Raw genomic sequence first — 13,471 nt, forward strand, 5'->3', positions numbered from 1 at the left:
AATTGAATAGCCTTCCCCCACTTCGCCCCCCATGACCCCATTCCTGCTAATCCGGGCCAAATGACAAGGTAACATTATTCGTTGCATTTTGGTCACCGCGAAGAATTGTCGTGTCGTTATTAGTAGTTATTATTATTAAATAACACGTCTCTGAATATTTAAAAAAATAATTATTGTTTTACCTTCATAACAAATATAATTGCATCGAACACTTCTTTTATAAACAACGATATCGTGTTTTTGGAACACTGTGCATATAAGCCAGACTTGAAAAAGAATCCCCGTTGCCAGGTATCTTAGCGTAATTTGTAACTTAGTTTTTGCCGGGACAGCCGCTCGTATAAATGTGTCCTGTTTTTGGATTTTTTCTTGAATCTTAGACAACAGTAAATCAAATTGTTCCCCCGAAACTCGCAAATGATTGCGATAGCCTTCGGTATCTTCTAACGCCATCTCCCTTAATAAATAGAAGCACCCAATTCGTTTCTTCTTATAATCCATTTTCCAGCCCACATACTACATTTTTTGCGCTTTTTCATATTCTAAAGTTCATTCCGTAAAAGGTCCGAAATCATAGGGACGCACGTAGCGATAACTTCACTTGATGCCATCTTGATTAACAATATCGGTTCGAGTTAACTTGAAACGTCTGAAAAATATATTGTTCAATTTTTGTCGTTCAACTAAAATAGCTCTGTCTGAATGGGGTAATTGACGAAATGTCAGTTATCATAGATATTTTAGAATTAAGACATGTCGTAGAATAATATTCGATAAATAATTATAGGAAACTTTTTGGCAATAGCAACACCTAAAAATAAAGAGATTTTCAATTTTTGACAGCTGGAAATTTAAAATCTCGGAAATATGCTTTCGAGTATCAAAAATGGAGCACAGGCTCTGGTAAGGCAATTTATTTTATATTTAGAGCAATTTCAATTCACCCTCCGTCATATTATACCAGCTCAAAACATTATTATATAACCTAACCTTACTCTATTGGCTTGTCAACTACTACTTAGTTTTTGTGAAAATTCACATTTTTACAAATAAATTTAATCAAATGCCTGTAGATATTAGTTGCAAAATCCAGAAAGATCATTTTTTGAAAAAACAGTCACATATTTGTGCTGTTTCGATTGATTTACAAAACTGTTGAAATGTACTCAATAATATTTAACTTTGCTTATAATTTCAGCTGCGCTCTACGGCCATCAGGAGCTTCCAAACCTCAGTAACTCGCCACCACGACAGCTTGTTTGTCCACCGAGACTCTCCTGAAGACAATGCCGATACTCCATTCATTTTCACAAATGAAAATAATAAGGTAAACCCATCCTTCCATCTTGGATTTTCTTTTGAACAAACTCCTTGCCATAAACTTAACTCTTTTATTTGTGTTCAAAACTGAGATTGAAACTGACAATATACAGAATATAATAATTATGATATTTTTATTATTTTTTCAAGTTCTCTCTGAACATCTCCTTGAAAGCAATACTAGAATTAAGAATGATCATATTCTTATTGTTAAATAGGGCTAAATCCAATCACAAAATGTGGCTAGTCGCAAACACACACATTTCCAGTTAATTCTTAATTCAAACGCTCATTCATATTATGACAAAGATAGACATTCAAATATTATGTGTGTAATAAACGAAATAGATATAGGACCAGGCAGCGTTTACGTTCAAAGTTGAGTTGAATATTACATTCTACATCATGGGTGTGATAACAATATGCTTACTCGCTTACACTAAGACGAATACGGAAGACTGTATGAGACGACACGCTGTCAGTAGGTTGTCCTTGGTATACTTATGTGTTTCTACGCTCGCTATCTCACTTTCTCTAATGGCGCTTAAAATCTTTAGGAAACAATCAAAATAATTATATTTAATTTACAAATGAAATATTATTCCTTGGCTTTTACTATTGTTGGTTGTGTAATGGAACCACTTTCACATCACACGCAACGGCATTACTAGTATTTTTCGTGTAAGGGAACCACTTTCACATCACACACGACGCATTTTGGAGGTTTTTTTAACCCCTTGAGGAACTTTTGACTTTTTTTATTATTGTTTTTATTTATTATTATTTAGGTTCAATTGGATGTAAATAAATAACGAAAAATAATTAAAATATATTTAATTTTATTCAATTCACGAAAGACATAATCCAACTTTACAAGTACGTGGGTACTGCAGTTGGCACATTTGCAAAAAATGACTCTTACTGGCAAATGTTCTGCCGTGGCCAAACGTTTTTCTTTCGGCACATGTTTATATCGGGGTAAAACTTTTATATAAATCACCGTAGAAACCCTATATTCGATCCCCAATCCATCTATGTATTCTATACTCTACTTATTCTATTAAACATAATTGTAAAACTGCTCATCTCGACGCAAGAATTCCCTGGTGAGATTAGCGGCAAAGGATTCTATTGTAATGTATCATTTTACGAATGAATAAACCGTAGACTTTTGGATTTAGTTAATCTTTACTCAACTCGTCAACTTTTTCGTTAACAAAATTCGGGATCAGATGGCAAATCTATAAGATATGAATTTATTTCAATATCACTCAATCTTTCCATCTGAAAGAAAACCAATATAAATTTATATTGGAAAAATACAGTAACACAAAAATTAAATTTAGGTTCAGTTTCTCTAGCGGAGTTGTGGTACGCTTGAATTAATGTATGAAAAACTCAACTCACAAGTGGTAATTTACGAATTTCTATATATTTCACGAAATAAACATAAAATAACATCTTATTTAAATAAAAAAATTAGATTCTTACCTTAATAGTTGCACAGAAATGAGGTTTTTTGTGGCAATGATTTCCTCTAACATCCAACTGTCATAAAATCTCTATCTGAAAGAATTTAAAAAATTTCCATACAAAATGCACTAACCACAGGACGTTCAGCGCACGGATGATGTCACGCACCATCCCGCTTCTTACCGTTCGGATTGTTTTGGCAGGCTAAAAAATATTCAAACTTGGAGAATTTATTTAACCATGAAAACGAACTTTAAAAAAAATACCACTAAAGAATTTAAGTTTGAATGTGGGTGTTATAAAATTTAAAAAAAATGGACTCAAATTTTTTATATCATCTAAGGGTTAAGCCATTTTGTCAGAGATACGAGGTGATTTTTCACAAAAACGGCGCTCTACAAATTATCCAATTATTATTATTATTATTATTATTATACAGCACACAAACTATTACAGTTTAACACTAAACTTAGAAGACGGCAATTACCGTATTTTTTGCTTGCTACTTTGAGATCTTTACAACGTATCTATATGTTTTGTAATCTCATTGACTAAATCTACTTAGATGACATAATGCCTAACTTTAAATTCTCTTGAAGAGGTCAGGGGTTCCCCGGGAAGATGTGGCATTATTTTGGCAGTGTCAGTGGCATTGTGTTGGCTGTAGAATATTGCAGGAGACGATCTGTGGATGAAGCAAGGAATAAGTGCTAATAGTGTTGTGTTGTGACCATCTTTTTTTACTCTTGCGGATAACCTATGTGATGGTTAGTTAGTTGGGTTTTTCAATTACGGGAACTTACGTTAACTGGGCAACTGCTCTAAACCTCTGAGCTCTTCAGACTATATTTCATAGATCCGCCATGATTATGTTTATTTAAAAGGATTATTTAAAAAAAAATGCTTACTTACAGAAGTTTTTTTCGTTTCAGCCTCACAACACTGGGGATGCTATTGTCATGCTGACTCCGGGAAGTTGGGATTATTCAGCAATATTCACGTAAAATTGAAAAAAAAAAAATTGATTTAAATTTTTTTTTTATGTGAATATCGCATAAGGGTCCCAACTGCTCCCAACCGTCTGAAGTCAGTGAGACTATGGAATCCCCAATTAGAGTATGTTGTGAGGCTGAAGGCATTGGGTTGGGAGAATGAGGTGAAGAAGAGGGGAAGTATGTAGCTGTTCAGATCTGGTCACCAGACCCGGCTAAAGCCATTTCAAGCAACGTTTCAATTCTGAATGGTGTTCTTTCACCTAGGCAATACATAAAGTATCTACTACTCTGGAACTTGCACAAATAAACTACATATATAATTTTAAATTAATAAATTGTGAAATAACACAAATTAATCAAATAAAGTGGGATTTTAACCCGCAAACTCCGGATTCGTCGACGTTGGATCGTAACCACTCAACCACGGAGATCGTCAATTATTCAAGATGTAAAATAATGTCTTATTTTGTCTGTCTACTCCAGAGGGTCCAGGCTATCCTGGATATCTACCCAGAGGGCCACAAGCGCGCAGCCATGATCCCGCTGCTAGACCTGGCCCAGCGACAGCACGGCTGGCTGCCCATATCCGCCATGCACAAGGTGGCCGAGATCCTCGACCTGCCCAAGATGAGGGTCTACGAGGTGGCCACCTTCTACACCATGTTCATCAGGTCAGGACATCCTAAATGTAACACTAATAATATATTTGAAATTTTTTTTTTTAATATTAACTCCATCTTTCATATGCCATATGGAGGTGCTCTTTTTGAGGAGAGTAAGGAGTGATCACGGGTCTTGAAGATACCCATGTTGTAGGAGAGAGGAAACACAGGGACCGGCAAATCGTTTGACAGCCGAGCTGTTGAACTCAAGAACGAGATATAGTAACAACCCATCACGTCAAATATCAACCATGTACAGATATTGAGCGCTTTTCGTGTGTTTCCTGACTACGCACCGGTGCCAAAGGAATGATCAATGATGTCAGAGCATCTTCCATTGAAGTATCGGCAGAACAAGGACAGCATTCATGTTTGTCGCCTGTTGTGCTCGATCTGTGTTGTGAATAACGCACAAGAGTCTCGACTGCTCCCAATAATGAGCCGGTGGAATTATGGCTTCCTCAATTGGAGTACGTTGTGAGACTGAAGTTTGTGGGGAGGGGAATGAGAAGGTGGGTAGTACCTATCACTTATACAGTCCACTTTCATCTCAATGTCTTCTCATTATTTAAATGACTTTACAGGATGAAAATAGTTCATATTAGAAGTTGCTGATAGAAAAAGCTGTGCAAATTCCATGATATTAGAGGTCGCTGTTTGAGGGTTTTGACTCCGCCATGCAAACAGAAGTATTCGTAACCCAGATATGTTAATAAAAGTTGTATTTCTTGTGTTGACAGGAAGCCGATAGGTAAATTCCACGTCCAGATCTGCACCACTACCCCGTGCTGGCTGCGCGGCTCTGACGAGATCCTGGAGTGCTTGAAGGACACGCTGCAGTGTGAGGTCGGACAGAACAGCCCCTGCGGACAGTTCACCCTGTCCGAAGTGGAGTGCCTGGGCGCCTGCGTCAACGCGCCCATGATCCAAGTCAATGATGATTACTTTGTGAGTTCTGTCTATAACTTAAAAAGGAATAAAAATTTTACGTCATGCAAGAGTCTGTAATGCATGCGATCAGGGGGAACTATATCACCACCCGGTTGGTCGACGTTTTGACAATAATAGTACCTACATATTTGGAAAATTTGCGCAGCTCTATTTTTGTGAAAATCACTTCAAGGATGCTGATGCATTAAGGAAGGGAATTAAGGATTTGAAGAAGCCCTGATTAATTGATTGAGAAAGAACAAAGTCCGCTTTTAACCATGTGGATTATTCTTCCATAGGGTCTCCTGAAAATTTATTGTATCACATAATTAGGTTGTCTCCTAATTTTTTTCAATGAAAATGTATTTAAAGATTTATTAACGACAGTAAAATTAGTTTTTCGATATCAAAAATGATGAAGTTAAGAGCTTTCAAAGTGAACTTATCATGTCACACAAACAAAAACATGATTCAGCACCAATCATAATTCAAATGGCAGTGCTGTAGTACTTACCGCCGCGCATGTACCGTGATGTCTAGCCTACCTTTTGGCTAGCCGCAAATAATTAACACTTAGAAAATTCTAAAACTTCTGTCCTCAGCATGCTCTATTTAATACGATACATTTGTAAAAAAACATGAAATTTCTTTGTTGGAGGAGAACTCGTTATATTATTACTTTTTTTAACCCTTCAGGGTTTAAAATATTTTTAAGAGACGACATGGTGAAATTTCACCAAATGTCAGATGCTTCTGAGTTATTTTAAATCTGCTATATCGTCCATGTAAAATCAATACCGCGTATGAGCCAATAATTTCAAAATATGTTTTTTGTAGCTTTTAGTTAAACAGCACAAGGAGCGTTGATTGGTGCTTTCAGACTTTGAAATTGACCAATAGACAGCTTGTACCTGATTAGAGTCAATACTGCTAATGAACCATCCACAGTACAAGAGGCGTATATCCCTAGATAGTTTTTCTTACTTGCTGAACATTTTTATAAATTGTTCTTCTGCAGTATTGGACTTACGCCGATGATATATTTCTTGATGAAGTTGTCGTAAAAAGAAATACCATTTCAGAAACATAGAATTAGTAAAAGAAATGTCACTTCATTTTTATGCTTATGGAAATATTTTTTTAACTTTTAATTTACTTTCTCCGCATTATAGAAAAAAAAAACTTTTATTACGTTTGGATTCCCCGGTCAGATCTGTCCTTCAGAAGCGCTTTGTGGAATATATGATGTTTGTGGCTAGTAATGTCCTTCCAAAGCTTAAGGAGTTAAAGAAAGACAATTATTGAAGTATTTATTAAAATTCTAATGTATTTTTATAATTTTCAGGAGGATCTTAAACCCGAAGATATTAAAGAAATTATTCAGAGTCTGAAAGCGGGAACTAAGCCTAAAGCTGGACCGAGGTAAATTTTTCTCCGCTTAATATTGTGGTGTTCAAATTTTATTTTATTTGATGTGAATGTTTGAAAATAAAAAAGAATGCGACAATGCAAATTGTTTACCAATAACATGCAAAAATAGTATAAAGTATCTGGGTATCATAGTAGATAGACACTTAAAATGGAACGAACAAGTCCAAAATACACCAGTAAGGGGGTATTTCACTATCTCTGATTATGTTCTGACTAAGCACTAATCCGCGGATTAGTCATTTTTTCGTTTTCACTATATCTGAATAACGCTAACGCTCGGGTTAAAGTTCGATTTGACTAATCAGTGCTCGAACTTCACGTTAGGCGCTATTCCTCGAATCAAAGATGGCGTCAAAACATTCCGAGTTTGACAGCTGAGAAGTGAGTCGAATTTTGTTGAATGAATTTGAATGCTTGTATGATCCATCCTGAATTATTTGATTGTGTTCAAAATAAGAAACAATGCATTAATTCGACACGAATCTATCTAAAATGACCTGATAATCAACATAACATAAACCAAAAAAATACACACTTTGCGGTGTGCGGACTGTGACGCATGACAGCCGTGGCAGTAGATGGAGTAACTGCAAACATTTTGCGATGTTGCCAGACTATTTCGAGTGTTATCTATCCGGAAGCTCGGCAACAATGGTGAAACGGTCGCCGTTGAATAACGAAGTTATTCTGATCTTTAAAGCCAGCCAACGGATAGCTAGTCAGATATTTAGCCCGACATAGTGAAATACCCCCTAATAAAACTTATTTACTTATTCATTAGATTGAGAAACATCCTATCATATAATATGATTAAAACTATTTATTTCTCTCTTGCCCAATCTATTCTACAATATGGTATAATCGGATGGGGGAGACTTTCAAAACTAACCTCTTACCTGTAGAAAAGGCACAGAGGTTGATTCTAAAAGTTATCCTACGAAAACCATCTATATTTCCAACAACACAGTTATTTAACTCTTTTAGAGTTCTCAGTCTAAATAATATATTCAAAAAGAACTCATTGTTACAAACTCACAAAGATCATTTCAATACTACAGTAACATTTCCAAAAATAAATAACCGATCAAGGTCACGTGTCAACTTAGAAATCCCTAAATTTAAAATGAGTGCTTCTCAACACCATTATATTTATCGACGTATAAAATTTTTTAATGCTCTCCCATATAAAATCAAATCTGTCGCAATTTATTATGTACCTACTCTTGCAATATTATCAGCTCTGCTTTATTCCAACTGAATATAATAACTACATGTACTTACCATTCACCCACTTATTAATCGAAATATAATAATATTATTTTTATTTTACTACATCCGTATTCATAAATTTATTTACATTTACTGTGTATCTAATTTAGTAACTGCTAGACTATTTCATTATCTATACTTTTGTTATTGTGCTATATAAATTTGTTTATTTCTTACGTTTTTCTCTATTGAATTGGGTAGTTACGTTAAATAGAAAATATTTTATTGAAATTAGTTTTAGAACCATATGTTTTTTTTTTCTGTAAATCAGTCATATATATGTATTTCAAATAAAAAAAGTGATTTATTTATTTTTTCAGGAGTGGAAGATTTGCAGCCGAACCCCTCGGAAACCTGACATCGCTTACCGAGGAACCTACCGGCCCGGGGTATAAGCTGCAGCCAGCCCTCCAATAGACAACTTACTTACTTTAAGCCATAGATAAATATCATTGTAGTTGGCCCTCTATAACCGTGCGCCTGTTACTAAAACTCTAATGCATTATTTTATAAACGATCCATGAATGTAAATATTACCAGTAATAAATAAATTATTGTGATGTTTAGACAGATTATGTTTTTTTTGTTTTTTTATGTAACTTTGTAACGAGAGTGAATATAAATAATAATATAGAACGCCTCCAAACAATCCCTAAATACAAAAAAAAACTCCTCCCTGTCCATAGAATCTAGAAGAAAGCAAGAAATGTTATATGGGCGTGGTTCTTGCTCCAAAAGTCTGACCATTCTTTGCTTAAATTTCGTATATGTAGAACTGCGTCTCACCATCATTATGAAATTCAAATGGAAGAGTGACAAAATATATGTCGGGTAAGTGTAAGGGAGACAGAACGCATGCTAAATGGGATAGAACCTAGAACCTAAATGTACTGTCAGTGGCGACGTTGATTTCCATTCAAATCTATGGAAGGCATTTCTAGTGTTTACTTTATTATGAATTCCTCTCCCTTCTGCTTCACATCATTCCACAAATTAGGGAAATCGTATTAGACCCACTGGCTCCAGGCAACTGTGGGGTAGTCACATAAAAAAGCAAATCACCATGTCTCGAGTATATTAAGTTTTACTAGATTTGTCAAAATGTGTAGACTAGCGATTCCAAAACTTATTTGGCCATCGGAGAAAACTTTTTCTCCTTCATATTATAATAAGTTACCACAACTGGACGATTATCATTACTTTGAACGGTAAAGGTTACGAATTCCGCTTCACGGTAAATATGGAATGTTTACTTTGAATTAATACTTGAATTTAGTTATATTATTACTAAAAGTTATTATAAATGTTGAGAACCTTTAATAACGCCTGCTCGCGTCCCCTTTAGAGTTATATCTCAGTTTTCAAGTAGTTTGTGGGCTACGCTAGGTTTGTATAGACTGGTTTGTGACTTGATTCTAATACGATATTATGAATACAATCCAACTCTTGATATGAACATAGTCGCCGTCGGCTGCGACTATAACGGCGTCGCATACTAATTGACATATCGCGTAAGTGACTTAATAAACGAAATTATAATTAAAAGTGCGTATTTTTCTGTCTCCCCCGACATAATAAATCATGTTTTGAATTAATAAAGCTAAATCCATTTATTTGAAAGTGAAATATTGCGTATTAAGAGTGAAGCGGAATAAGAGAAAAATAATCTTTGAACTAAAGTTTTACAGCTATTTACTAAAATATACAACAGATGCATCATATCTTTGACCGTTCGGTGGCTGAGTTGACATCACATTTGAGTCCCACCCAGGCGTCGTGTGTTCAATTCCTCGGCTGGCTAAGTCCTCTATCACAATACAAGCAATATTTTTCGCTTACTGTGGTGGAAGTAGGAGATTTTCAAATATTGTCAAGTTATTCGTAACCCGGGAATGTTTGCTTTCTTCAAAAAACTCTTCACATCCATCAAATATTCAAATAATATTATCATACATTTTCGTCAGTAGAGATGTAAATCTGTTCCTTTGTAACGGGTTTCTTTGAACCTGCTCCTGTAAAGTCACAGGCACAAGTTACAAACAGAATTCAACTAACCCACTGAAGTGAAAAAATTACAAAATCAGTTATGGTCGTATTATTACCACAAAAAATTATTCACTGAGTTATGATAAAATAATAAATTGTGATTCTCAGCATCACAGACAATTCAATTAAAATTGCTCTTTAACCTAATTCCTTATCTCTAAAAATGATTTATAATCCGAGTGGGCAGCGACAGTAGTTCGTAGAAAAACAGAGAATGATCCAGTGAATCTCTGCCGGAAATGTTCCATGGCTCGTGAACAGATTTGTGATATTTGGATCTACAAAGAAATTTCCTTAGTTATTCATATGTTTTGCGGCTCGTGAACGAACCTGTGACATATGGACCCGTGATGTTAGGATCTGTGTACTGTGATGTAAAGAAGTTCTGTTTTTGTGGACATGTGAACTGAATATATGTCGCTTCGAGACTTGAGAGTGAACCTGGATTTGTGATGTAAAATGTAAATAGGAAAGCTCAGATCGCGCGGACCTGTGAATTGAACCTGTTCCACAGCTGCTGAACGTATCTGTCTAACTGTGATAGTTCCCATCACACGGCTGATCTGCTCTTGAAGTAAGTGAACTGTTTTTCTCATATAAAATCGGACGATCGAACTCATCAAACCTGTGATGTTATGTTGCCTGTCACGATCTGTGCCGGTTCATTTGCAGTCAGTCAGTCACCGTGATATTGTCACAGATTCGTGATATTAGAATAATCTCTAGTAGAAAGTGCATTCGTCTCGAAAATGATTCGTTGTAATATGTAATTTTATCATTCGGAAAAAACCTGTTAAAAATAAATTATATACGGTTCATAATGTGAAGTAATATTATAAATAAACAATTATGCGTCGTTAAAAGAATCGGTAAATATTCTAAACAATTACTGTATCGTCTGCAAAACTAATGATTTTACCCCTCGTTCCAATCTTACAGATATATATTTATATATATTTTTTAAAATTATTTTTTATTCAGTGAAATGGTAATTACAGTTATTAGGAATGTTTAGACCACCAACCTAGGCACATGCTCGTGTTGTGGTGGTTGATTATATACACAGTACATTAAAATAATATATAAAGTATGAAATATAAAATTATGTAATTTAAAAATAAGGAGTGTAGGGTTTACGAAAATATAAAGATAATATAAATAAAGAATTATATTTATAAATTCAAATTACGAAATCAATGTAACAAAATATAAACTATTAATATTTTTTTATGTGAAATACATTAGAATAGTTTGAAAAAATATATGAAAATATTGAAATATAGTGGAATTTAAAAAGTATAGAATATAAAACATAGTTAGTTAATTAGTAAAGTTGTATTTGAAATACCAATTTTTGTGATCAAAAGCCTTTTGTAGGTCTATGAAGATTGCCAATGTTTTTTCTCCACTGCTTAAACTTTTTGTGATCATGTCTGTAATAGTTTATAGGGCATCGCCAGTAAAAGTTTTCTCTAAAACCATAGTGTGTTTCCGATAATATTTTATTATCTTTTAATACAAAGCACTCTTTTCAGGGTGAAATGCCTAAAACCAAAAAAAAATAAATTATCTTTTGTAGAATAGGACTAATACGAGAAGTTTTTTAGTATTCTCTCCAATATTTTTGAAAATGTATTTAGTAGGCTTATTGATCGACAGTTGTTAATGTCATAGTTTATTAGAAAATACGTGATTTTTTCTCTCCCAAAAATAAACAGGAGGTACAGAATAAATCCCTTACAGAATAAATCTAAAATTTATAAAAAATATTGGGATAGAGAACATTTCGGCGGTTGGGTTAATTTCGTGAATTGGCTTATAAAGAGTATTGTCATCGGTGAAAAAAAAGCGCCGACTTGAAGTTGGTTGAAGTAGAGCCAACTTCATTCCGCAATTTATATGTCATTCGGTTTTTGTTGAGTCGAGTCGTTCCGTAGTCCGCAGTTTCTTTTGCGTTTTTTGACGGTCGTCGGCGTTGTTAAAAGATGCGTATTTCACTCTAACCACTCGATAAGATATCAAAAATCATGAAAAATAGCCCGAACAGAAAATATGACAAAATACAGAATGTTGAGAATGGCTCGGACACGGAGGAACTGTCTCTGAACAGTCAAGAAACTGCTAGTGTGGTAAGGATGAATTGTCAGATTATCGATTTTGTTATTATTTTCATTTTCTAGTGCATTCCATCGGTGTTTTCAGTGTTTGTAATCTGTAAACTAACAATTGATTGTTTAATCAGCATGAATAATTTTTTCCTCGTTTATACCGCGACAATCATATTGCAAAACTGAAGACGTCAATTGTTGGAAATCATAAATCCTTCTTTCACGTACAGTAAGATTTCGTTTTGAATGAAGTTCGATTCATTTTCCCAATTCTTTAAGCGTAAATGATTTCCAATAACGTCCTTTTCCATTTAACTCCATGGTAATGTAAGAGACATTTTTTATTGCGCAAATTCCTTAGTAATTATTGCTCCGGCTCAGGAATGCACGCGAAAAAAGTTTGAATTTTATGTCAAAATGGTGATTACCGCGTTGATTTCTGCAGAGATTATTCAAATATGTTAATAATCTTCGAGTATGCACTTTAACATGATGCAAACTTGTTGTATTTAACTCATTTGAATCACAATGGCTAATTAAACAAAGAGAAATTGTTTTGAATCTGAAACATTTTAAATAAATTATATCGGCTTTATTGTTAATGCAAAAAACAATTGCAAAAATGTTATTATGTTATTGCATTGCTGCACTTATTTTCAATTAACATCACATGTGTTTATTTGTTATAATCATAATATTTAAGGGTTTTGTGAATCAAATAAAAAGTTTTATTGAAATTGCTGCATAGCTCTGGTAAAAACATTTGTGTTAATTCGGTAAATATCCAGATATGTTGAACATTTTTAATATGCACAGATTATTTAAAAAAAAACTGTCAGTTCAATTACAATGAGGAGTAAAATACTAAAACGGCGGGAAAATCATTGCTGTCTGATAATTTATATCAATCTCTTTGTGCTTGTCCCAACTATATGCATATGTATTTAAAAATGTAAATCAAGTCTTCCCCACATTCAACTTTTTGTCTTGTGTGGATGAATATTTTATCAAAAATAAACTATTTTTAAACCCGTAGAATGGGTAATACACTTATCGCACCGGAGATGCGGACGTTTTTTTCTTGTAATGTAATTAAATACATCCATTTTTTACACATAAAACATCACTAAATGGCCGACCACTGACTTCAACTTCAATTTATGGAGTCGTATTACAAAAGTAGGCTTTAATTTCAGACAATAATTTTACAGTTGGAGTGTGGTAATGTAAAAAATAC

At 34.2% G+C, this 13,471-nt stretch overlaps 2 protein-coding genes across 3 annotated transcripts in view; both read left to right on the forward strand.

Annotated features, from left to right (window-relative positions):
• Window positions 1-745: 745 nt before the first annotated feature.
• On the forward strand, window positions 746-8,652 carry LOC149422168 (putative NADH dehydrogenase [ubiquinone] flavoprotein 2, mitochondrial). The gene is made up of 6 exons (XM_089633635.1): window positions 746-903; window positions 1,199-1,327; window positions 4,272-4,459; window positions 5,191-5,398; window positions 6,726-6,802; window positions 8,401-8,652. Exons 1-6 carry the CDS (start codon window positions 868-870, stop codon window positions 8,495-8,497), a joined length of 735 nt encoding a protein of 244 aa, XP_089489761.1. The 5' UTR covers window positions 746-867; the 3' UTR covers window positions 8,498-8,652.
• A 1,854-nt stretch (window positions 8,653-10,506) lies between these two features.
• SPoCk (secretory pathway calcium atpase) overlaps window positions 10,507-13,471 on the forward strand; it is a 68,867-nt gene continuing 65,902 nt past the window's right edge. The window contains exon 1 of one of the 2 annotated variants that reach the window (XM_089633638.1): window positions 10,507-10,700. Coding sequence is in view for 1 of the 2 variants with exons in the window: in XM_089633636.1 (XP_089489762.1) it covers window positions 12,154-12,255 (102 nt within the window). In the remaining variant the exon portion in view is untranslated. Of the gene's footprint in view, window positions 10,701-12,047; window positions 12,256-13,471 lie in introns of those variants that run through there. The other variant, XM_089633636.1, reaches the window with a different exon arrangement.

This window comes from Hesperophylax consimilis, chromosome 7 (genome assembly GCF_061612785.1).
Source record: "Hesperophylax consimilis isolate HC1 chromosome 7, BYU_Hcon_1.0, whole genome shotgun sequence".
NCBI classification, from domain to species: Eukaryota; Metazoa; Arthropoda; class Insecta; order Trichoptera; family Limnephilidae; genus Hesperophylax; species Hesperophylax consimilis.